Source organism: Lepisosteus platostomus, chromosome 1 (assembly GCF_059453375.1).
Source record: "Lepisosteus platostomus isolate fLepPlt1 chromosome 1, fLepPlt1.hap1, whole genome shotgun sequence".
NCBI classification, from domain to species: Eukaryota; Metazoa; Chordata; class Actinopteri; order Semionotiformes; family Lepisosteidae; genus Lepisosteus; species Lepisosteus platostomus.
In genome coordinates, this window is record NC_142611.1 from 20,187,092 (window position 1) to 20,212,117 (window position 25,026).

Genomic DNA, 25,026 nt, shown 5'->3' on the forward strand with positions numbered 1-25,026 from the left:
CAGGGCGCCAGTCCATCGCAGGGCAAGTGCAAGCCAATCATACATGGGGACAATGTGGAAGCCACGGTAAAGGCTGAGGGGGGGGAATTTGGCCCAGACACCGGGATAACTCCCTACTCTTATCGAGAAATCCCCGGGGATCTTTCAGGAACGCTGAGTCAGGACCTCGGTTTAACATCTCATTCAAAAGAGGGCGCTATACAACCCACACAGACCACAGGGTGGGTGCCCCCCACTGGTCCCACTAACACCACTACCAGAAGCAACCATAGCTTCCCAAGAGGTCTCTTATCCAGGTACAGACCAGTCTCAACCCTGCTTAGCTTCAGTAGGGTAGCCAGTTGAGAGCTGCAGGCTGATACAGCTGCTGGATGAATTTGAATGAATATGAATACTGAAATTTATGTTCACTACTCTTTTTAAAAAAATATTAATTTACTTGTAATTTTAACCTTACAAGATCAGCAAAAGGCACTATAATAAAATCAAATAAGGTTTGATTACTGTATCCTAAAGGGCTAAGAAAAGACAAGAATATAACTATAGGAAGTCATCAATTATATGTGATAAATATTTTTAAACATTTTTATAAACACTAAACCTTAAAAAATAAACATCAAGGAGAGTATTATGAAGGCATTGACCAAGAAAAGAAAATCAGTTACGCAAAGTGCTCTCTTCCATACAACCTATATTGTATCATTTTACAGAATTAAGGGTATTTTCTTCTCCACACAAAATCGGAATCAGATGCTATATAACTAAAACAAAAATCTGAGTGAATTAAGATCTCAGGCATCCATTATGTAGTGCAGTCTATTACTAGAACAAAAATTGACTTTTTCTTATACACAAATGTAGAGGTTTTAATGAAACGATCTCAGCAGGTAGCTTTTTCAAAATTGTATACAAACAATAATTTCTCCTAAGAAGCATACTGGGCTTGCAATGTTTGTGTGGAAGAAGTGATTTAATTCAGGATAAAGTTTGTTCAGTTACTTTTAAAGTGTATACAGAATAGTTCAAAGACACTTATGTTTTGTTAATTATTTTCTTCATGGAAAATCGCTTTTGATATGTTCATTGTAAAACTCTGCTTCAAGCATCTCAGTGCTACAGATAGTATTTTCAAATGTAGGTGCCCCTTACTTAAAACAATGAAAAACATTTATGCTGTGATAAGTAACATACAGAATAAATAGTAACAGTTACAAAACTGCTGTTCCACCTTTATCAGTTAAGGTTGAGGACATTCTCTGTTCCTTGTGCCTTCTGTGTTCCTTGTCTTTTTTAAATCAAGAGAATTCTTACAAATTAAAGGAGTCACATTATTCCAGCGCATATGGCTATATACAAACTGCCTCGAAATTTAGGAAGGAAAAGATGAAATAGGAAATCTGAAAATAATTATCTGTCAGAATCGCAGCCAATCACAGACCACATAAACAGAAAGAGGTAAAGTTTCCATCCTACTATGCCTGAATTGTTAACATAAACTTCCATTAAGATGATTTCAGATAAACTAAGAAAACCAACGCTGGTTTGAAACAATGTGTCACAAATTTGTTTATCATTTCAGCTTGGTTAACTACTCTAACTCCAATAAAAGCCTAGAACATTTACATTTTTGTGTAAGAGAGAAAAAAAACAACACAAAAATGTAGCACCTCTTAAAATTAGATGCAGATTGCCTCTTATGAAAATGAAACTATAAAAAGAAATGTATACATTGTCCAGTAAAGGCATACATAAGAAAATCATGCTGTACATAAGCTACAATCCCACTTGCCTGAGTCTGGTCACATCTGCTTCTTTTTGTACCAGTTCAGTTTCTTTGAATGAAAGTTGAGCAGCCAGATCGTTGCATTTGTTGTGCATCTCTTCAACCTGCTTTCTGTATTCTTTAACGTCATCTTCTAACACCTGAAAATGAAAATAAATAGGAGACTATCTGTGTTGTATATTTTCTTCATAAATGCAATGAGAGTACTTTAATATGATGCAGTGCTAACCACTGCCATTGTGTCTAAATCAGCTTAAACAAAATAATAAACTTTAAATTCTGAGGGCATACATTCAAAACTCAAGACACTTAAATCCCATAAGAGGAACAAGAATTTGTACAAATGTAGAAACAGACACACTGAAAGGAAGAAAGCAGTTATAAGCGACTTTGCTCTACCAAAACCTAAATTACCTACAGTATCTGAACAAAAGCCATATGGACATCAACAGCAAAACATCCTTTAGGGAAGCAAACTACATCATCAAAAGACACAATACCGTTTTTAATTAAAGTGCTGAATGTGTTTAATTTTGTACATTTTCCAACAAATTATTTCTTCATTATTACAGTTTAGATGAAGGACTTGGAGAGAGTCATTTGCTGCTTTTGAAACGAATCGAGACTAACATTTCTCCTTTTGGAAAAGCACTTCCATCTTCAGCGATCATAATAACACCTCTCAATTAATCCTCAGTTTGTACAAACCAAACCACATGTAACACACTGTCTATCTCACTGTACTAGATAGTTTCACTTCTATAATTTAAAGATTTCTATGCTAGGTGGAGAGCAAAAAAGATTAAGTCCCGGTAGTGAAAGGATTCTCAAGGTGTGCATCGCCTTCAGCTTGAGTGTAGATTCTTGTGGGTCATCTTCAAATCACAGGAGCAGCCATAATTATGAAGTTAGACAATTAAGCTTATGGGGAAAGACCCACAGACTGCCAGCAAAGAGCACAAGGCAAAAATAAAAGAAAAACTCTCCAATGGACAACTTTAATTAATAACACTTTGAATCAACATTGAAATCATTTTGATCAAACAGTAATTACCCATTTGCTGAGGTTAAAGTACCTGTGGCTCAAAGTAAACTTTCATCAGTGAATACCCTGTGTTTTAAAACTATGAATGTGCACTCTGCATAAAAGATTGTTAAAATACAGGAGACTTCTTTAAGCAATGTGGGGCCATGAAAAACAACCCTACATGGTCTCTTGTTTGGACATAATAGAGCACGTAACATTTTTACATGCCAGGTACGAGAAGAAGGCTTTTTCTTTAGAACAGGCAGCCCAGCCCTCCCTATTCCACCCCAGTTGAAAAGAGAACTACAGACCTCATGATGTACCATGAAAAAGAACATATCTTGCAATATCTGTATCTGTGTAAGTGGGAGGACATTGCTCTGTTCAAATTCTTAAAAACAGAAGTTCATGCATAATTCAACCAGTGGTACTGAGCTTGAAGCCCTAAGAAAATGCTTGGCATCGGTCAAGTTAATTTGGCTGAAAGAGCAAGAAAATATGGTTCTGACTTCTGGAAACTGAAGAGAAGTACTGTAGTTCAAAAGATGATGTGAAAATACTGATTACTTTCACATATAGGCTTCTATTTTTCTTTCTTATCTACTGTAATGTTGTGTATTTATGAAACAGCAGTGGACCGGGTATTAATGAATGACATACTGTACAGCTCTAAGCTAAAGTAGTGCTTTGTCGGATGGTGAGGCAGAGAAATGTACCTACTTCCTCTAAGTAAATCACCATGGTCCAGTTATTGTAATGCTACAGACAGTGCATGCATCTTATATTACATTTGTCTCTTTGATGTTTGAATCGCAAACATTTTTAGCTCACAAGACATATTCATTGCTCTGTCTACAATGTGTCAACTGATACAGTTATCAGCTGCAAAATGAAGGTTAGGAAGCTTGAGTACTATACATAGCCCAAGCCCAAAGCGTGGCGGTAAGCAAAACTCATAATCCCGTGAAATGTCTTAGACTGTCACCCTCTCAAGTAGTCACATGTGGTAAATCGTACTTCAGATAATATTGTAGACACAAATGTTTTCTGTTAGTGCCATGGCAAGGAAGGAAAGATAAACAGGAATGGACTAAAGCTATGTAATGTGAGGTAATCATTCTGGCAGTATGAACGTAGTCTGGTAGTAGTTTTTGGAAACACAAAAATAAACTGCATCACACTATTTCAATCAAGGAAAGGATAGTAAATACCCATTGGTGAATTTTACGTATTAGCCACCACAGTATTCAGAAAGCAGCCTGTCATTCCCTTATTGCAGCATTTACTACTGAAAAAAAAGCCTAACTGGAAGAAATACATAATAGAAATGTTATCTGTGAATGTGCTACAGCTAGTACAGCCACAGCTAATGATGGTCTTCACAAAGGCACTATCTCAGAATCAAAGAGTGGTTTAATCGTGCAGGGTTTGATTAAAAAAGAATCATTACAAAATAATTCAAACACTCTTGGGAGTACCTTTATTAAATTAGCTCCCAGGGCTGCTTTTTTGAGTCAGGGTATGATGTGTGTCTTGTTACCTCCTATGGCAAAGACCAGGATGAACAACCACAGGTTGTATGGCTCATGTTCCAACAAGGTGGATGGGTTTTAGAGGAGGGTAAGGGTACATAAAACAGCAGAGCGGTCTGTGTTCAGCCTTCTGGTCACACACCACATGGAGCAATACCATGCTGTGTAAGTAGATGTCCAAAACTCTTACATTTGAAAAACTGAATTGCTGCCATCTTGTCTCCACTCTTGCCAAGATTGTGAGATGTTGTCCCAGCAGGGATTCAGTCCTCGTGTCTCAGGCATCCACCTAGTCTACAATGAACCCAACTCTCCTCAGTCCTACTCTCACCACAGGAACATTCTCTGTTACAGGAGGGTTACATCACTGCACACTGTTACTCACCTTACAAGGCTACGATCCCCGTTGATTGGTTAAAGCATTAATTATACATGTTTGTTTCATTATTTGCATTGATAAATGCAGTGCCCTATGCCTTCTGATACAAATTTAATTGTATTGTCTGTATGTAGTGCGTTCATACTGTATCTTCAAATCTGAATGGCTTTAGTAAACAAGTTCTGCTTAAGTGACCAGAAACTGTTTGGTATGAACTCCAATAAACCACATCTTAAAAAACATTGATTCAATGTGTACCTGGTGCGCTGTTTTTTGTTCTCCCCTGGTTGTTTAAACAAAATGGACTTAATCATTACAGTGTTTTTTTAATTAAGTGAAAATAAATATGAAAAATATGACAAGTCAGGCAAGTCTGTTATTTTAAGACAATATACTGCATGGGTTTCATTCCAGTCTTACATCACCTATAAAGGATTCAATGGTGAGGGAGTAGCTATAGGCAGAACCTAGTGCCACTGATTACTTTTACACTTGTAAGTTTCTTCCAGGAGGAGGTAACTAGGCTGAAGAAAGGTTATTTACACTTGCAAAAGTTAGATCACTGGAGAGTTAAAAGATCAAAGCAGAAACAACAATAGAGATCAGTGAAAGATGCATAACAGGGAATGTATTAATTAGATAAGGAATTAAAGCAAAAGTCCAGATCATATTAAAGAAACCCTTAAGACTCAGGTGTTAAGACATGAAAAGTCATTATTTCTCCAACCCTTCTGCAAAGAGTATCAATTTTTAAAAACGCCAAGTCGCAGGACAACTTATTTTACATGTATGATGGTAAAAAGAAGTCTGAGGCACACAGAATAAAGGGAACCCTTCCTCTCGTCTGCCCAGGGAGTCCCTTCATTTGCACACATCCACCCCAGCACCCCCTCCCTGTGCTTCGCCTCTGTGTTACCTTGACTTTGGAGTCGATGCCAGACTTCTCCTGTTTCCACTGGGCCGCCTGCTTCTGCAGTTTCTCCAGGTCACTTAGCAGGTCAGAGCAGCGTGTGTTTAATCCTTCCTTTCCCTCCTCCAGATTCCTCACAACACGCCGCTGCTCCTCCTCCTTCTTTTTCGCTCTCTCCTTAAAATCCTGTAGGAGAGAGTCACAAGGGCCAAATAAACAAAAAAAAAAAGGCAGGAAGGTTAATATAAATATGTATACTCAGAACTGTGCAGCTTTACCTACACAGCAGCTCCTTACATATCTGATTGGCAAGGTCACCTGGATGCTTTCATTGGTCTTCTCTCATGCAGGTAGAAGGGCCATATTTTCACTTTAATGACAGCTCTAATGAGAACACATTTACTACAAGCCCATTAATTGATCAAGCATCCTTTGATGCTGTCCCCAGCTATTTTTGAGACCCACAAAGACACATCCTCCCAGACCTCGCCTTTATCAATTAATAATGTGAGTCCCATCAGAATCTAATTAGGAGAAGCCACATCATCACATGCCTACTTTCTTTGCTCCATTTCCATCATTAACTATTTATCTGGAAGTTATCAGGCTTAGATTCTCAGCTTTTAAGCAGCTTTTTGCCGGGTTTGGTGTGCAGAAGAGAAACCACAAGGTTTTTTAAAGTGATTTTGAGGCCTTAGGCAATCTTCCTGTGGGACTTGTCATTTTCTGTGTCACAAAGGCAGATACAGCTTCAAGCGCTGCTTCAAAGCCATGGTACTGGAAATATGTACAGACCTTATGTTCTTGACTTTTATCCTCCAATTTCTGTCGCAAAGCAGTCAGATCTTTCTTCATTAAGCCTTTCTCTTCATCCACAGCTATCTTTCTCTGAAGAAGGTTGTTTATTTCTTGTTGCTGCCCTGTCACTTTCTGTTCAAGTACCGAGAAGGGGGAAACAGAAGAGAGACAGCCATTAGAGAAATGCAAGCTGAGGTCAGGCTCACTAAATGGAGCTTATAATATTTCTCAATGTGATTAAATATTAAATAAAGGGTCCCTTTTAAGTGAAATTGCCCTTGGTAATATGTGAAAGTTCTAATGCAGCAGAAATGACATTTTCTGACGCTTGACTTCGAAGGACACTTACAGCACAGTGTTTAACAGCAACTCTGAGTCTGAAAGCATATCCCCAGAAGGCTAGTTTCATTTTACCGGGAATACATCGACATGCAGTCCTGTCACTTTGACTGCATCACCTTAAGGCTTTGTTTAATGGAAGGACAGAAGAAGTTTATCTAAAACCACTTGATACTTCGATCTTCTAATACAGGATGATTCAAAGCATTATGGTACAGGTCACCCAAATTTCTCGACGCCTGCAACCAGTTATCTGTACTGGACTAACGTCTCTTGAAAGAACACAATCTTTTTAATATTTTTCCATAATCAGTAGTCTAAATTAAAATGAAAAAGATACAAAGCCAAGCACTATCCACTTGGGCGGGTACTCTATATGCAATTGATTACTGAAGAGCACACAAGTGCAGTAGAAAAGCAGCTACAGTATCTCTCCTGAGTATTCACCTACATTTTCAAAGTAATTATGTTGTTTACAGAACCTGATTTCTTTTCTGAGTCTTCTCAAATATCTGATTATGTCTTAACTACACATTTTAAGTATGCTGAAAATACCTAATAATGGAAAAATGCACTGCATTGTTGTAGTTTAAAAATATATCACCTTATTTAGCTCAATGTGCTAAATAGAATATTGTTCGTATGTGAACAATTTTCCCAAAACACAAACTCAGATTCAAAGATAAAAATAACCCACTCTACATGTTTACAGGTTCAAAATGAAAGTCTGGCTGTACTCTTTTTCCTTTTCAAATTTTCATTATGTCATATTGAACTACAAATGCAAGTTTGAAATCTATTATTGCTCAAAGGATTTTGGTCCTTAAGATCTGATTAAGGTATTCTGGTGGAATGGATACATAAAAGAGTATTCACTTTGGTTTGAGCACTATGAGGGAGCACAACTCTAAATGAATGCCTCATTAGGTGAAAAATATAGCATACTGAGCATTTTATACAAGATACCTAATGGTTCTTCAGAAATCCTCAGTATGGTACAAATGTAGATCTTTCATGGTTCCAGGAGTTATCCCTACAAGTCAAGGTCTTAACATACTAAATGCTAAATATAATCTTTTTGTGACAGGTTAAGTGAGATAATCCACTCATCGAACAAGTTCTAAAATTACACTTTCTGCAATTTATACAAGCACAAGTTTTATTAAAAGAAAAAGAACTTGCCACCATGAAAACAGAAGCAAAAATACCAAATACAATGTACTGCCTTAACAGCTGCCAAACAATTTTCAGTGAAGCAGCAATTTGAATGAATCCATCACTCATTGTCATAGCACTGGAACAATAGTGATGTAACACTAGTACCACATGATTTGCCAAGTGGTCCAACTCTAGACCACAGAGATCATCCTGCTCTCCATGAGTAATTCTTTAATAGAATATGCAATAGAAAAGACAGATTTTATTATATTTTTTCTTTAATCACTATCAAATTAATTACGAGCTTATTCATAAATGAATTGGGTTAGTCTCCTGCAATTATATTGTTATCTGAAATACAAATCCTCATATCTGAATTGCTTATTCCCACAATGCACTTCAGTTCTAGTATCTAGACTGCAGTTGATCTCTAATTATTGAATACTGGGGAAGTGTTTTAGCTTCCCACAACTCCAGTCTTCTCAATGATACAACAACTCACTATAAACAAGAAAAATCACTTACTATTCTATGAAAGCCTTCATTCCATTTGTGCAAGGATTTACACACATTCAAATCTTTTCAATGATGAGAAAAAACAGTAGATCTTCAAATAACACATGAATCTAAGACTAAAATGCTCACATCCCTCCCTCTTGTTATAAAAAAACTTGCTAAAAACAAACCTGTACATGAATTAAATTACCTTTAATAAATAATATGCAGTAGGTGTTATGTGAAAAGGATTGTACTTGTGCCTTGATGGCTGTTCCAAATATGAGAAAAATAAAGTTGGATGAGGATTCTCCTTATAATAGTTGATTTTTGAGACATCCTTGGAACAGTCTTTGGCAATGATATAAACCACTGCTGGCGAATGATATTTTAAAAATATAGCATTGTGCCCTGGGATGTAATTAATTGCCATGTTGGGAAAACACTTAAAATCTTCCAGATAGTGGATCAACATTTTTGTCCATTCAAAATGCAGAAGGGTTTTAATAGAGATTTATACTGTAAGTGGAAAAAAATCAAATGCTGATAATGAGGTAGGCAAGAACAATTTTAACCCCAGAAGAGTTCAACTCGTAAAAAAAAAAGGTTTAAAGAAGTTAAGAGGTCTAGGACAGAAAGATTAGCATTAGAAATTCCCTGTACAGCTCAAAAATGAAAGCTAATTATGTTATAAAAAATGGAAAGAAAAAAGGATTTCTTGTCAAAAGTTAGTGGAAAAGGCACCAGAAATACATAATTCTAAAAATGCAGCAGACCATCACATCTCTGATAATAATGGGACAAAAGTTTCATTTTTTATTTGTGTTAGCAGCTAAGATTCCAATAAAGGGTGTCAGTAGTCAAAAGGACGCTGGAGAGAAGGCTAAAGATTTAAACCTCAGAACATTATTTTTCTTGTTGGATTCCCTTACACACTGCAGACTTAAAAAAGAGCATTAGTTTTTGCAACACAGGCATTTAAAACCAGATCTTGCTCTCAGTTAATTTATAGGCAAAAGGGCTATCCTTGCCTTTAATGGATTAAAGAGGAAGATCTTACTACTGTTATCCTATTGTTGTCTTTTTCTTGGCATTTTATTCCTGTAGCTTCCATGTTTGAAAACAAATGCTGCACAGAAGATTAAAAAAAAAGAATATTCTAAACATATTAATGACAATTAACGGGCTACTGAGCATACATCATAAAACTTTAAATATTGATAACACGCACTCCATAATAACATTAATATCCTGTGTGATCACATTCTAAAGTCTAGAGCACACAAATTCAGCTTGTTATATTGTTTTCACTAGTGATGTTTATCTCAGGATGCAGCACACAGCATTTTAGCCCCCACCTCCAAACGACTCTCTCTCTCTGCCTAAAAACTATTTTTGACTCAAGGAGTACATGAAGCATTTCCAACCATGTACATTAAGAGGGGAAAATAGTGTTTTAGGGGGTCAAGGGGGTGGAAACAGTTTCCCAGGAATCACTCAATAAACAGCTTTCTCTAAGCTTAGGATATTTTGTATGTTTCTGAACATAAACTGAGCAGCCAACAAACAGCAAAGGAAAAACTTTATGGTAAAAGGAGGTGTTAGTATTAACACTTGCAGTATTAGGACACTGTCCCCAGTAGGCCTTTGAAATACCCTGATGCCCTAAAAATATGCTACTTACCTTACTGGATAACTTTAATGATTATCTTCTCATAACCACACTTTACTGACAAACCCTCTCTATATTATAGTTTTGTCACAAGACACTTTAGAACTGTTCTTGAAACAGTCACAAATGAAACTAGGCAATATGGTTGACCTCTGACCTCTTACCAGTGCCAAAGTTCAATTACTGTCAAAATAAAGATAACAGTACCTACATGTAAATTTGACTAAACAATTACAAGAAAAGAATAAATTGCATGGTCTAGTCATTTAAAATCTATTTCAGGTTCAACTTACAGTATAACTTATATGAACCCTATACATTTTTTAACTTACTATTATAATAAAGCATAACATACCATACACTGTAGTGGTTCTGTATCTTTCTAAAAGGAAGTTATTTCATGTCTAACAGAAAGCAGTTCTACTGCATTTCCAGCTGGAAAAGAGAATAATAAATGTCTCTGTGCCTCAGAAATTGCAGTAGGAATTTGTTTGAATCTATAAGCTTTAATTACACAGGAAAATATGACAAAAACAGGCAACTTACAAAGTATTTTACATAATCGAATTGTAACAGTATACACAAATCATGGATGCCAGATTTTATGTCATCTAACAAACCCCTTTCAACTCTTCTATGACTCTTCTATCATAGTGCGTACTTACTATCTCGCAAAACCTGTGATTTTCCAACTCAGCTGGGATTTTTTAATCAGTTAAATGATGCAGGGTGCTTTTTATATTTATGTTTATTCATTAATAGAGCTTACTAAGAGCTGCCGTTCCAAAAACCTGCCTTCAATGATGAAAATCTAATGGCTTTTACTAGCTCAAAAGATCAGAGATGCCGCGTCATCTTTTCTTGTATGGCACTTTTTATTACTGGCATCTTTTACTGGAAAATGAGGTTCAAGTGGCAGTGCAGAGTGGCTAAGGGACCAGCCAGAATAACTGTATTACAACAGCACCCATAACCATATGAAATGATGGTAGAAGTGCAGGAATTTGAAAGGGGATTTTGTGGAATAAAAATAATAATTTCCAACATGCCTTTATGTGTCAATATAACATATTCTGTACTGCATAGCCTATAACATTATAACTAAATGACTATTGGCTGCAAAACAAAAGATGAATGAAATATGAGAGTTGTATCAAGAGACCAAACGTTACCAAGAATTCCTGTAAGGCGGCAAGATAAAGACAAGCTTGCAAAAACAAAGGATGAACACAGCAAATTACAGCTTTTGGTGGAAAAAGACTGTGAAGCCCTTCTTCCAGCAGTTCATTAAAAGCTCATGAAGATCAAGCCAAAATACTCACAGCAAAAGATAATATTCATCCCCATGATTCATAGCAACTGCATGTTCTAATAAGCACCATAAAGTGGAAAGATGTTTCTTGTAAGATAAATATGCTGAACAAAAACTATTGAAAAAAAGATAAGTTTAATTCATGCTTTTATAAAAAAAAGTACCTAGAGTGTGGGCATAACTTAAATGGTTTTGGCATCATTTTTATTAATTGGTCATTTGTGAGTGACTGTAATACACTTGAGTGACTGCTGCATAATCACTAATCACCTCATTAGTGAAAGATTTGATGGAGCACAGGTGATGAAGTGATTTAAACTGTTAAATGTCAAACACTCAGAAATCAAGAAGGAAAAATAAAGAAAGGAGCCGATATGTTGTGACTATAAGGAAAACAACACCTTTGTCCCATCAAGATGTTGGAGGCTAGACTAAGTCAGTGCACTGTCTCTCACAGTCTGGAGTGTTCACAGCCAGAAAAGTTACCTTATTCTGAAGGTTTGAAACAATCGCTATTGTTTTGCTGCATTTGCATAGCTACCTTGGCCAAGATACAGATGATCAAAGGAGTGTTCCTAATTATTAAATAAAGCTAAACTAATTCACAAAGATCATTAAACCAGCCATATTAAAACATGAATATTCAACAGTGACCAGAACATTCCCAGTGAGGTCATTAAGCTTGAGTCCATGGGAATTGACCGTAGAATACGGTAAGAGACATACAGTATACTGTAGACACAAGAGGAAAAGGGGGAAGAAGGACAGACATCATCAGAAACTTGTCCCATGAGAAAGCCCTGTTGTTTCTTTAGACAAACCTAAAAATCTGAAAATCTAAAAAGCGGAAAGAATACCAGACTCTTAACCTTATTATAAAGAGGTTAGCAGTCTTATCTTTTGGCTAAATTCAGATTTCCTTTTTTATTCTCTGGCTATATAACTCCTACTGTATGTTAGTGAAAGATTGTTAAAATAGGGAAATTAATTCCCCTTCATTGATGAACATTCCTTTCGAGGAAGAGATTGATTCCTGGTTAGACCCATTTCATTTAATAGAACACAGGTTCCATTCTTGCCTAAGTGTTTAGATTTTAGGGGCAGATTTCTTGGAATTTGATATATACAGAAGGTAGGACTGTGTGTTGTGTAATTTTGTGTAAGTGTTATTTATTATTGATAAATATTTGTCAAAGTTTGGGTTTGATTACATCTCTGCTGTGCTAAAGCACACATGATGCATGCCTTAATTGCTCAGTAACCCTTAATTTTAGGGAGTGAATTATTCATTTTTATTATTTGCTTCCTTAGGTGGTATCAGGATCAAATTGTTATTTTATTTTGATATTAATCTAATAACCTGTTTCATAATGCTAACACCCCCCACACACACTTATTCATTACAGTACTATTAACTTTAAGTGTTTCTCTTTAAACAGGCACATTTTTATATATCACAAGTTAGGAATTTATAGACCACTTAATATAATTAAATATTGCACATAGCTATTTACTATCACTGGCATTGCTGCTAATCCGAGATTTTCTTGTGGATGTACTTTGGTGATATGCTGATGCCAGTCTCATTTGGCATGAGAAACTCTTGTTGCACTACGGTATGAAACCCATCTGTTAATCTTTAGACTTCAAGGAAAATTATGAGGAAAGCTTCTAAATTAAAACAAAATTGATGGCCAGTGGGCTGGGGAACTAGATATGCAACAGCATTCCAAAACTAAACTGGCTCTTAAGAATATTTACTTAGAGATTAAGACCAAAGAGCCAAATAATATTCAAATATAAGGTACAGTATGCACTGCAATATTGTTAAATGTCCACTATCAGCCTACATATATAATTAATCATTTTTAATAATACACTTAATTTATATTTTTCTATTTCACTTCATTACCACCATTAATAGCTGCACCTGAAACCCTAACATTTGTCCATCCATTTTCTAACCACTTTATCTAATTTGGGTCACTAGGGACCCAGTGCCTAATCCAGCAAGCAATGGGTACAAGGCAGGATACACCCTGGACAGAACGCCAGTCCATCACAGGGCACACATAGACAGACACAAACATAAACACTCATACCAGGGCCTATTTTCTCTTGTGAGAGGAAACTGGAACACCCAGATGAAACCCAATCGAACACTGGGAGAACAGAAAAACTCCTTATGTATAACACCCGTGGTCTGGAATTGAACCCAGCTCTGTGAGGCGGCAATGCTAACCACTGTGCCACTGTGTCGCCTGAAAACCTACCAACATAACATAAATCACATTTAAACATTTATTGCCACTTCATTCCAGAGGGTCGAGGCAACCCAGATCTTAACAAGGCAGACAAAAGGGCTCAAGGCCAGACAAACCACCAAATGTTTCTCATTTGCTACAAGGTGGCAAAAATGTGAGTTCTCATGTGAATCACTCCTTAAAACAAGTTTCAAATTACATAACTTCTTTGAAGAAAGAGGATGCTTCCCAAGAATTGAAAGTTTTATTTTTCCAGCCAAGGTCTACCACTTGTTTCATGTGGAAAAAACACTGTCTCTGCTTTTTTGAGGAAACTTGAGAAAAAATGATCTAATGCTCTTAATGCTCAACTACCCTCTCCCAGGAAAACTACAACACCTGCTATGATAGGGCTACAGGTTAATTTACAATGTCACCTGCACTGTGATAGATTCAGCTCAGAATATAGGCACCTGTCAGTCAATGGAGAGTCTTTCATTACTTTCAATTTCAATTGCTGCATGTACTGTAGGCTAATAATCTCCGAAGAGGCTCCTTAATGCAATCATCAGCTGTAATATATTTGCTTTGCTACACTGGTCGCTCATCTTAACAGATTTAACAGATACAATTAGTTCAGAGATAATAACATGACTGACTGAAATACAAACTGTTACAAATAATGAGCATCCTCATAGAGAGACTCCTCTATCACTGCTGTGGAAGTGAGAGCTAAACATGCAGGCACTACACTGCTGATCTTTTGGGTGTGAAAAGGAACTGACAAGAAGAAATGACTTGCAATTTAGTCACTTGAAATCCATTCGTCTAGGAAACGGAAGACAGCTGCCTTTTAAGTGTTGTCTGTTTCAATGCCTTCAGGGGTACACTTAAATGTTAAACAATACCCATCCTAAATTTAAAACAATGTACCAGTTTTTCTGGATCAATGTAATACAGCTTTCATTTCTGCCACTCTTTCATAATCTCACTTGAGCTCTCAAACTTTTTTTATTTACTCACTGAAATATGATCACGTTTGTAGTATTTTACAGATTGAGCAAAGTGTTCAGAAAAGTGCTATATAAGTGTATGGGATTACTATTAGAAATTTGATGTAATGGCATGCTGGGAAATACCTCAATATTAGCCAACTACATTTACTGTACTTATAATTAAATATCATGAGATCCATGGGATGATAATTGAGCAGGGCAGATCCTAACACAGAATCCATCACTAGTGCCTCTCAACAAATTGTTAAAATAACTGCACGTATTTTGAGTACAGTGCTGCTTGAAAGTTTTGTTTCTGTTACATTATTACTATGAAATCCTTGTTTAATCAAAACTAGTCCTTACTTTTCTAAACAAATCCACAAATTCTATGTAGTGTTTAGAGGAATTGATGCATATAATAGGAAAAGAAATAAGTAAATAAGAATTAGAGCATTTACAAATGTAATTGAACCACAAAGTTCATTAGCCCACTCAAGGAGATAAGTATAATCAAGTGGGAAAATAACCTCTTAACCAATCCAAGAACCAATCACTAGGACAAAGTCTGGTAGGCCCTAAACTACATTAAGGAAAGAAATATGTTTTGGAATTCATCAGTTTACTGTGAGATAATAAAGCTAGTAGTAGTAATAGGTTAGAAGTTAGCTGATAGTTAGTAAGATAGGTAAAATAGTTAATAGTCATCCAGGGGGATGCTGCACATTGGTGGTGGTGGAGGGGAGTCCCATTACCTGTAAAGCGCTTTGAGTGGAGTGCCCAGAAAAGCGCTATATAAGTATAAGCAATTATTATTAATTATTATTATTATTATTGTTTCGAAATGGAGAAAATTGAAGACCACAGTGACTCTACCTAGATGTGGATGTTCTTCAAAATTATCCCACAGAGCAAGAAAACCAAGAAAATCAATACAGAATGTCTAAAAGAACCCCAGGACCACATCCAAGGCTCTCCAGGCTCTTTTGCTGCAGCTGATGTCCATGTTCATACCTCAAGAATACAATGCAAACTGAACAGTAATGGCATTCATGGGAGAAAACCTTTCACCTCAAAAAAGAACATTGATGCTCGTCTTAAGTTTGCAAAAGATCATCTAGATGATCTTGAAGATTTTTTGTGGATTATTCTCTGGAAGGATGAGTCTAACATTGATCTTTTTGGCCACAAGAAAAAATGCCATGTTTGGCAAACACCTACCACCAAAATCACCGTATCCCCATTGTCAAGCACGGTAGGGGGAGTGTCATGGTTTGGGTCTGCTTTTATGCCCATGGACCTGGATAACTCACCATCATTGAGAGAACAATGAATTCAGAATCATACCCAAATATTCTGGAAGAGAATGTTAGGCCCTCTGTCCATGAGATGAAAAAAGGTCCTCCAGCATGACAACTACCATGAACATTCCAGCAAATCTACCAAAGAATGGATTAAGAGGAAGAAATTCCATTTTTCTTTGGCAGAGTCAAAGTCCAGATCTTAACCTGACAGAAACGTTGTGGCAAGACCTGAAGAGGCATGTTCATGCAAGACAGCCAACAAATCTGGAGCAGTTGAAGCTGTTTTGTAAGGACGAATGGGCAAATATTTCTCAAAGCAGATGTGAGAATCTGATTAGTAACTACAGAATATGTTTGTCATACTGTAGCTCCTTATGGATGTGCCACTGCTTACTGAATTAAAAGGTTCACTTGCTATTGCCCAAAGGGATCATTGAGTTCCTGTTAAATAAACATGTTTTATTTAATAATGAAACAATTTGTCTACAGTACGTATGTCTGTTATTTGGGTTAATTTAATTTAATATTGCAGTTCAGATAAAATATTTTTTAAGATAATTTTTCTAAGACTATGAAAGATGAAAGGTTCAAATACAGTACTTTCAAGCAACACTGTGTATTTGAGCTTTGTTGCAATGTAATCACAGTCAATGTGTTACACCAGTGTTCTCCTTGAAGAATCTATAAATCTCTATGTTGTTATTATTTTATTATTCTTGTGAATAGCTGAATAGAACATTAGCCTGGGTATTTCAGTAGTATCAATTTATTTTAAAAACTGTGTACCTTTTAGAAACTGATACAAATTGATAATTTTGTTCCAGATTTTCATGACTCCTTTGTTCAGAAGTGTCAACTGTTCGCTTTTATTTTGAGGCAAGCCTGATTTCAATAAAATATGTTTTTATTAAATATTACAATTTCTAAGATCCAACAAAAGACACTCTGATTGTATCTACACAATTTTGTGGAAGAAAATGTTTTTTTTATATGAGATAAAATAAGAGTCAGACTATTCCTAAAAAATAAAATGTCTGCTCATATGTCTAGGCAATACAGTACCTTGCAAAAGAATTCAACCCCTTCCAATTATGTGCCATTAAGGATACACTTTTTAAAGTAAATATTTTAATTGAACCTTGAATGTTTAAGGGGAAGTGCAGTCCCAATTTTTTCAGACCAATTAAATGTTGTTAACTAATTAAATTAATTTACATGAACAAATTTTTTTATAAATTTAAAACAAAATCGTGAACTTTGTGAAAGTACTTTATAGTTTCCATGCTGTCACAAACCACTAGTCTTGTCACAGCTGAGAGTGAGAATTTGCATGAATTGTGATACAAAGCAGCCGTTCCTGCTCACTAGTCACTGTAATAACTAATAATGAGTAATGTAATGAGATTAATAAGTACAGTATGCAGCAGAAATTTAACTGCAGGAATGTTCCAACATGATCTATATGCAGAGTTAACAAAGAAGTTGTATTTGTCAGCAAAACCGTCTCAAAGTCAAGAACAACATTCCTATTGGATTAAAAGAGATGTATTCACAAGCCTATACTTTTATAATGTAATAGGATCTCTTCACCTCACTGGAACTTTGGTTGCCTCGTTCTGAACTGCAGAACATGTCACTGTGCATACCTGGAAATGTGGTCTATTTTGTGATGTAAATTGGAGGGTTTACACATTACTGTTAACATTTTACTTTCATTGTGGTTTGAAATACACTCATCAATGCCAATTGTTTCTAAGCCCAAAACAAAAATAGTGTTACAGTTCCCCTTTAAACCTGAATAGTTTTACAGCTGAAAGAAGATACAGTAAATGTGAGAAAACACTGCAAAGAAGAATCAAAAACTAAAATATGTCGATTGCAGAAGTATTCACACCTCCCCCCAAGTCAAAATTTAATGGAAGCACCTTTGGCAGAAATTACAGCTATGAGTTTCTTTTGGATAAGTCTCTACCAACTTTACACACTGGGATGACGTAAATGACACCCATTCTTTTTTAGCATCATGCTCAAGTCCTGTCAAGAAGGTTGGGGATTGTTGATTGAGTTTTCCTCTAAGATTTGCCTGTACTGTGTTCCATTTTCCCCTTAATCTTGCCGAATTTCAAAGTTCCTACTGATGAGAAGCAACCAAATAACAAAATAGTGTCACACAACCATGCTTGAAAGTAGGGATATTGTTGTCTGGGTGATATGCTGTATCGGGTTGGGTTTGGGCCAATGTTTTACATTTAGACCAGAACATTCCAATTTTGTGTCCTCTGACCATAAAACCTTTTGCCACATATTTGATCAGACTGGCATCCTAAAGAAAACCAATCAGTAGTCCCTAAGATACTTTAGTAAAACGTGTTACAATCTACACCCAGCAAGAATTTATACTACGAAACACTGAAGAACTAAAATAAATCATTCTTAAAGATTGATGGGCCTTTCTTAATTGTGAAGGAGGATCTTTTCAATAGTTGGAAGCTTAATGAGATAATTGCAAAAAGATTATTGTCAAATACTATAAAAAATATATGGCTTATCCATCTTAAAGTCTACAATTTAACCACAGTTTAGTTTTTCAGAGTTTACTTTCTGTTTATACTCTCATTACAAACCTAAAATTTGAATAATAACAAAAAACGTTTTCTAAACATAAAGAAAAAAATATTTAGGAATGTTTTTCTAAATGTAAAGTAAAAATTTTAAACTGCAAAGTTAAACAGATTGAAAATGACAGGGGTATCTTTACATACCTGCTCCAACTCCTGTATTTTATTGTCTTTAACTTGCAGAATCTCCAATACCTTCCGGTCTTTGGCTTCAGCTTTCTGCTTCTCTCTAGAAAAAATACATAATAAAAAGCCCTCAGTGATCATTTGTAGCTCATCATGTGAATTCTCCATCGCCTAATGATCAGTGTCATTTTCAAGTATTAAAGATCATATGAAACTGACAGACCCTGCATAAAAAAAAATTGAGCATATGGCATGTGACAGCAAATTAACTCATCAGGCAAAAAATGACAACTATATTCACCAAGAGGAAAGTACTGTACAGTATGTTGTTTTGTACAATGAATATCCAGGGGAAAGACACAGTACATCCAGCATAGTTTCTTAAATTCGTGTGTAACAATAAATAAGTTCAAGAAAGGAAACAAGGAGATGTTAAAGGAAACACCTTACTTTAGCCCTATTTACAAAGGAAATGATAACTTGCACAGAGTTCTATTGTACCCTACTTGCTTGTACTGATGAAGTACTGATAAAATGAGCAAAGGTATTAGTTTACCAGCTACTGTACATGTGATTAGTCTTAGAAAATGTATCAAAACAACAAAAGATTAGATCAATTTCATGGAAGGAATTGCCAGATTATTTAAAAATAATTATCTTTACATTCTTAATATTTTTTCAAATTAGTCCTCTGTAAAATACCCTTAGGTTCCTGTTGCTTACTTTTCATGTGGGATTAGAACCTTCAATGGAAAGAAGTAATGATTCTCTAATTCTGTTCAACTAAACACAATTTTTACCTGGTTTCAGTACAGATTTCCACACACCAAATGCAAGCACTTTGACTTAAAGATACTGTACATACACCTCAATTTAATGACATATACTCATCCAGTTAACATTTCTTCCACTCCTTTTAATAGTGCAAAAATCATCATGATACTGTACATCAGCTATTCAAAAAATGGAAAATAAAACATTAACACAGACAATGCTATTAAATATTTGTTTTTATATATATTAGGAAATGTACATTTGAAAATAACTAATACCCTGCAATCTTTTAAAATATTACTAAACACTCGAAGCACTCACAGTATTCTAACAATGCACAGCTGATACAACATCTGTGCACTGAGAAGTTAAAGAAACACGCATGACAACATCTGCAGTCAATGGCATGAGCTTATTCACAACTGATAACACATGAACTGAATATCTTATATTAAGGGCTGATGGATTTATGTCCAGCACAACGAAACCAATGTCTTGCTCTCTATCCCCATTATATGGCCTTGTGATCCTGGGGTGAGCTACAGTATACAGTATGCAATAGATCTACCTGGACACTTTCCAATCATTTCAAATGGTTTTAAGTGAACCATGACCCTCTGACATACATCTATGATTAAGAAAAACTGGATACTGAATAGTTAAAGAGAACAACTGATGTGAACCGTGAATACTACACAGTTTTCCACAATAAGACATGGACTCAGAAATAGATGTTTGTTTAAATGTCAGATGTTCTGGGGAAAAAATGTAATATCACTTGACTTTCACCTAGTCCTCACATAGATAAAACTGACCCCATTTGACAAATAAGACACAAAAATTCTACTTTCTTATTGCTTTTTGTTAAAATAAATCTGCCAGCATTCAATATCTTTGTGTGAAAAAGTAAGTGCATGCCTTGATTCAGTAACTTGTGGCGTCCACTTTAGCCGCAATAACATGACATGATACTGTTACATGTTTCCTGTAAAAGTTGATCAGTCTCGCAAATCGCCTGGGACAAATTCTGGCCCACTCTTCCTTAAAGAACTGCTTCAATGGCTTTCTTCTATGCACAGCCTTGTTTAGGTCCCACCACAGCATCTCTATGGAGTTTAGGTCTGGACTTTGACTTTCCATTCCAAAATCCTAAATTTCTTCTTTTCAAGCCATTCTGTCATAGATTATTTTACGTGTTTATGATTGTTGTCCTGTTGCATAATCCAGTTTTAGTTCAGCTTTGCTCATCGGACAGACGGTCTCACAATTTCCTCTGGGATACTCTTGTTATTGTGTGAAATTCATGGTAGACTCAATGATAGCAAGGCTTTCAAGACAACAAAGCAAACTCCACCATGCTTGATGGCTGGTATGAGACTCTTCTGGTCAAAGGTTGTTTGATTTTTGCCAAATTTGATGTTTTGCACTATGGCCAAACGACTCCACTTTTGACACAGTTCAGAGAGCACTGTTCCAGAAGTCTTGTTTTTCATTTAAGTGGTGTCTGGCAAACTTAAGACATGTGGTAATGTTGTTTTTGGAGAGCAGAGGTTTCCACCTGGAAAACGTTCCATTCTTATTCTATCTTTTCCTGATGATGGACTCATGAACTCTGACATTTGCCATACGAGAAAGGCCTGTAGAGCCCTGGATGTTACCTTGGAGTTCTTTGAGATTAGGAGCATCATACAGGCAGATCTTGCAAAGAACTCGGTTGGATGGCCACCCCTTGTTAGAATGGCAACAGTGTTTAATTTTCTCCATTTGTAGATTATCTTTTTTACCATGGAATGATGGACTGCAAATTGTTTGGATATGGCTTTGACAAGCAACAACAATTCACAGATTTGTTTAAATTTGGCCTTGATGTGTTACCATAAACCTAAGTGTTAAAGGCCAGACTGACAAAGATTCTGATTTTAAATACAGGTGAAATCACCTCCTGATGACCAACTAATCACTTGCACATGTTTTGGTGCACTTGATTCTATGTACCATCTTCATTGAGATGTTAGGACTAAAGGTGCACTTACTTTTTCCACAAAAAGAGTTTAATTGCTGGGTGATTATTTTAAAGGGGAACTGCAAAACTATTTTTATATTTCCAGGATAGAAAGAATCAGCATTGATAAGTGCAATGTAAACCACAATAAAAGTAAAATGTGGCTTGAAATGCACTTAGGAGGAGGTAACTTGTAAAACCTCCAATGTACATCACAAAACAAATGAAATTTCCAGGTATGCACAGTGCCATTTTCTGTGATACAGAACAAGGCAACAAAACTGTAATGTGAAGTGGCCCTATTACATTTTAAACAAGCAGGTTTGTGAATACAACTCTTTTAATCCAATATAACTATTGCTCTCATCTTCAAGATGGTTTTGCCGATAAATGGAACTTGCTTGTTAACTCTGCATGCAGATTTCTTGTACTTATTCTCTCGTACATGGCATTACATTAGTCATTACAGTGACTAGTGAGCAGGAAGGGCAGCATCACATCACAATTCGTGGGAACTCTCCCACCCAAGCGAGACCAGGGGTTTGCGACAATATGGTGACTTACAGTACTTTCATAAAGTTTGCAATTTTGAGCTTAATTTGAAATTAATATTTTGTTCCTATACCATTAACAAATTGATTTTGTTACTGAGATTTAATTACCGGTCTGAGAAATTGAGACTGCAGTTTCCCTTCAAATAAATTATAACTAAGATTTTGTGTGGTATTTGTACAATGAGATTATTTCTATCTTCTTGTTGTGGACTAGGTGAAGGTCAATCATGTTTAAATATGTTAAACCATAATATCCTAGGGAGGTATACTTACTTTTCAACACACTCTATCTGAATATACAGTATTTACAAACTGAATTTGATATACCCATATACTGTAAATGTGTCACCAAATTGCAAAAAAATAATGCTACCACACAAACGTAATTAAACATAATCATGGGGCCTTAAAAGCCCTTTTTAATATTACTTAGCACTTCCTTTCATCACATTGCTGGTTCACCATTAAGTGGCCGATCCACCGTCATCAAATGATTGTAGGAAATGTAAACTGGGCAGAATATTTCAGTCCTGATTAATAAAGAACCTTAGCTACCGACTGAAAACAGGCTTCTGAGCCAATGAGAATGTACACCTAATTTCCAAGTACAAGTAAAACCAAAAAAATGAAGTCAGAAAAAAACTCAGAAGTTCCCTTTAAACACTGTACACACTTCCCTAGTGCAAATAACAGAAGAAGTGTGTCAATCAGCACCAGTATAAGATTACACTGATCTTCAGATACTGTAATTAAGATGACATCAAATCTGAAATTCGGCTCACATTCCCTTGTGAACTGTAATCATTTCCAACATACCTTTCATACTAAATGTCTTTTTTGTGAGCACCAGGGAAGAAAAAAACAATCTGAGACTCAAGCCAGTCTTTTTTTGAACATCTGCAGATCGCTGGGGTTCCCCCGAAGGATTTTTAAGTGATGCCTGCCTCTGCTGAATAAAGTGCTAAACTTGCACCTTACAATTCAGACTGTGTCCTTAGCAGCCATCCAGTTGGTATAAGACCAGCCGAATTCCCACAGGCCCAGCGCACTTTCAGACTTAACTGAAGTTGCTGCAATTATCATGTCAATACCCCATGCTCTGATATGCTGATACACACGCAGTCATAGTGCGTGTTACCTTGTCTCAGAGGAACTCTCCTCATTTCTTTATTTTCCAATAAAGCAAAATATTAACGGACGGCTCAAGGTACCATGGCCTGCTTTCTGTGTTCACCAACTACTGGATTTTTTTTTAACTGAAAGGCTTGGCCAAGGAAAACCTTTTGTATTCTTAACAAAAATGGGGAATTCCCATTCAAAACAGGAAGAGTATGGCATTAGTTTCAAGGGACTATATTTTACTTTCAATGGGAGAACCCCCAATTTCAAAGGTACAACATTCAGTCCACTAAACTATAGGTTTAAAAGCAGTGTAACAGGTTCACCACAAAGCAGTACTGATTAGAACATTATAAAGATTTACAACACAAACCAGACACAAGAAAGGTCCGAGCAGTTATATACTTATTGGGTTAGCCTCAGTTATTACATACCACACTATATCTTGTGCTCTGATAAGCCACGTACAGCTGTGGCTGTTTGCTTTTTACCCTGATTTGTACTGTAGTGCTCCGGTTCAGTACCTGATCCAAGGAAAGATTGGAGTCGTATTCATTTTCTTAGCTGTCAGTCACTTAGAACTACTGAACATAGAATTAAACATGAATCAGAGATAAAACTAATTCTAGATCATTTTTACATAATTTAATGGTGTGGGGTTAAAAGAAGAGCCTCAAGGGTTGGCAGAAATCAGGTTGTGAAAAGCATTTCCCAACAAGACTAACAATACAGTATACAGGTATGTTCATTTTCACTGAATACTTGCCCATCAGGATATTTTTCAGGAAACAAAAGACAGTTTAACTTCACCTTCTGAATTCCATACCTCAAAATGGTATTTGATCACATGTGAATCTACTTTTAATGTCAACATTATGGGCTCTTTTCATCAAAGTGGTTCCACTGTTGAGTGACTTGATTAAGGACAAAGGCCCTTTACATCACCATGAATGCAGAAAATGGCAAAGATCCTTCTAAAGAGTCATAGTTTATTGCCATATGCAAAACACAACCTGAAACTGTTGCCATTCTTGAAACTAAGTTACCTATACAGTAGGTGCCTTCTCTTGTGAATTGTGAAAAAGACACTAGTGACAGAATGAGTGACAAGAAATTATCAGTTTACAGCCTACAATCGGTGCACAGTAGGCCTGTGTATTTCTCTGGGCTGCCTGTCTTCAAAGGTGGCACCAATTAAATATCTTCAGGACAATCGGCTGCTGCCACAGAATCTTAAGCATCAAGAGAAGGGCAAACCATGTCGGTCCATAAAGTTTTACATGTTTCCTTAAATCAGAAGCAACCTAAGAACTGTGCAGAAGAGTTACTGGTCTGGTTATGCTGAGAGTGAGCTAATTTAAGTCATCCAGACACCCTGTGTTGCTGACAATTCAAAGAGACCTACAAATCTTTCTGGCATACTGCCCTGAGGTTGGACTAGTAGTACAATAAGCTAGAGGTGCATCTCATCCAGGAACAGCATACAATACTCAAGATATTCCTTCAGGTTCTCAGTCAGCTTATAAGAGAAAAACTACAGCCAGCATTGATAGGCATCACACATGACACTAATTCTGGAAAAAACAAAGGCAGGATTATAAACAGTTCCCAGCACTGAATATTATTTGTGCTGTCAATTTCCCAAAGGGACGTACAGTAAGTTCTGTATAAGAATGTATGTTATACTAGAGCAGCTTCATCACTCACAATGACATGGTGGGGTGTAGAAGCTAATGATGCATCATTCTTTACCAAAAAAAATTAAAAAATCGGCATCCACCACAAATTTAGAAAAAAAAAAGAAACTCAGAATTGTAATTACCAAGTGTTAGGCACTCTGTTGCTACCAAAACATCACAATCTAACAAAGAGAGTGAAATTTTGTT

The 25,026-nt window shown here is 36.2% G+C and overlaps 1 protein-coding gene across 2 annotated transcripts in view; it reads right to left on the reverse strand.

Annotated features, from left to right (window-relative positions):
* Positions 1-25,026, reverse strand: part of cntln (centlein, centrosomal protein) — a 196,646-nt gene that overhangs the window by 166,329 nt on the left and 5,291 nt on the right. For both annotated transcript variants that reach the window (XM_088626946.1, XM_088626938.1), the window contains 4 exons: positions 18,710-18,794; positions 6,427-6,561; positions 5,638-5,817; positions 1,786-1,923 (listed from right to left, as the gene is read on the reverse strand). In XM_088626946.1, coding sequence (XP_088483072.1) covers positions 1,786-1,923; positions 5,638-5,817; positions 6,427-6,486 — 378 coding nt within the window. In that variant the 5' untranslated portion in view covers positions 6,487-6,561; positions 18,710-18,794. The remainder of the gene's footprint in view (positions 1-1,785; positions 1,924-5,637; positions 5,818-6,426; positions 6,562-18,709; positions 18,795-25,026) is intronic.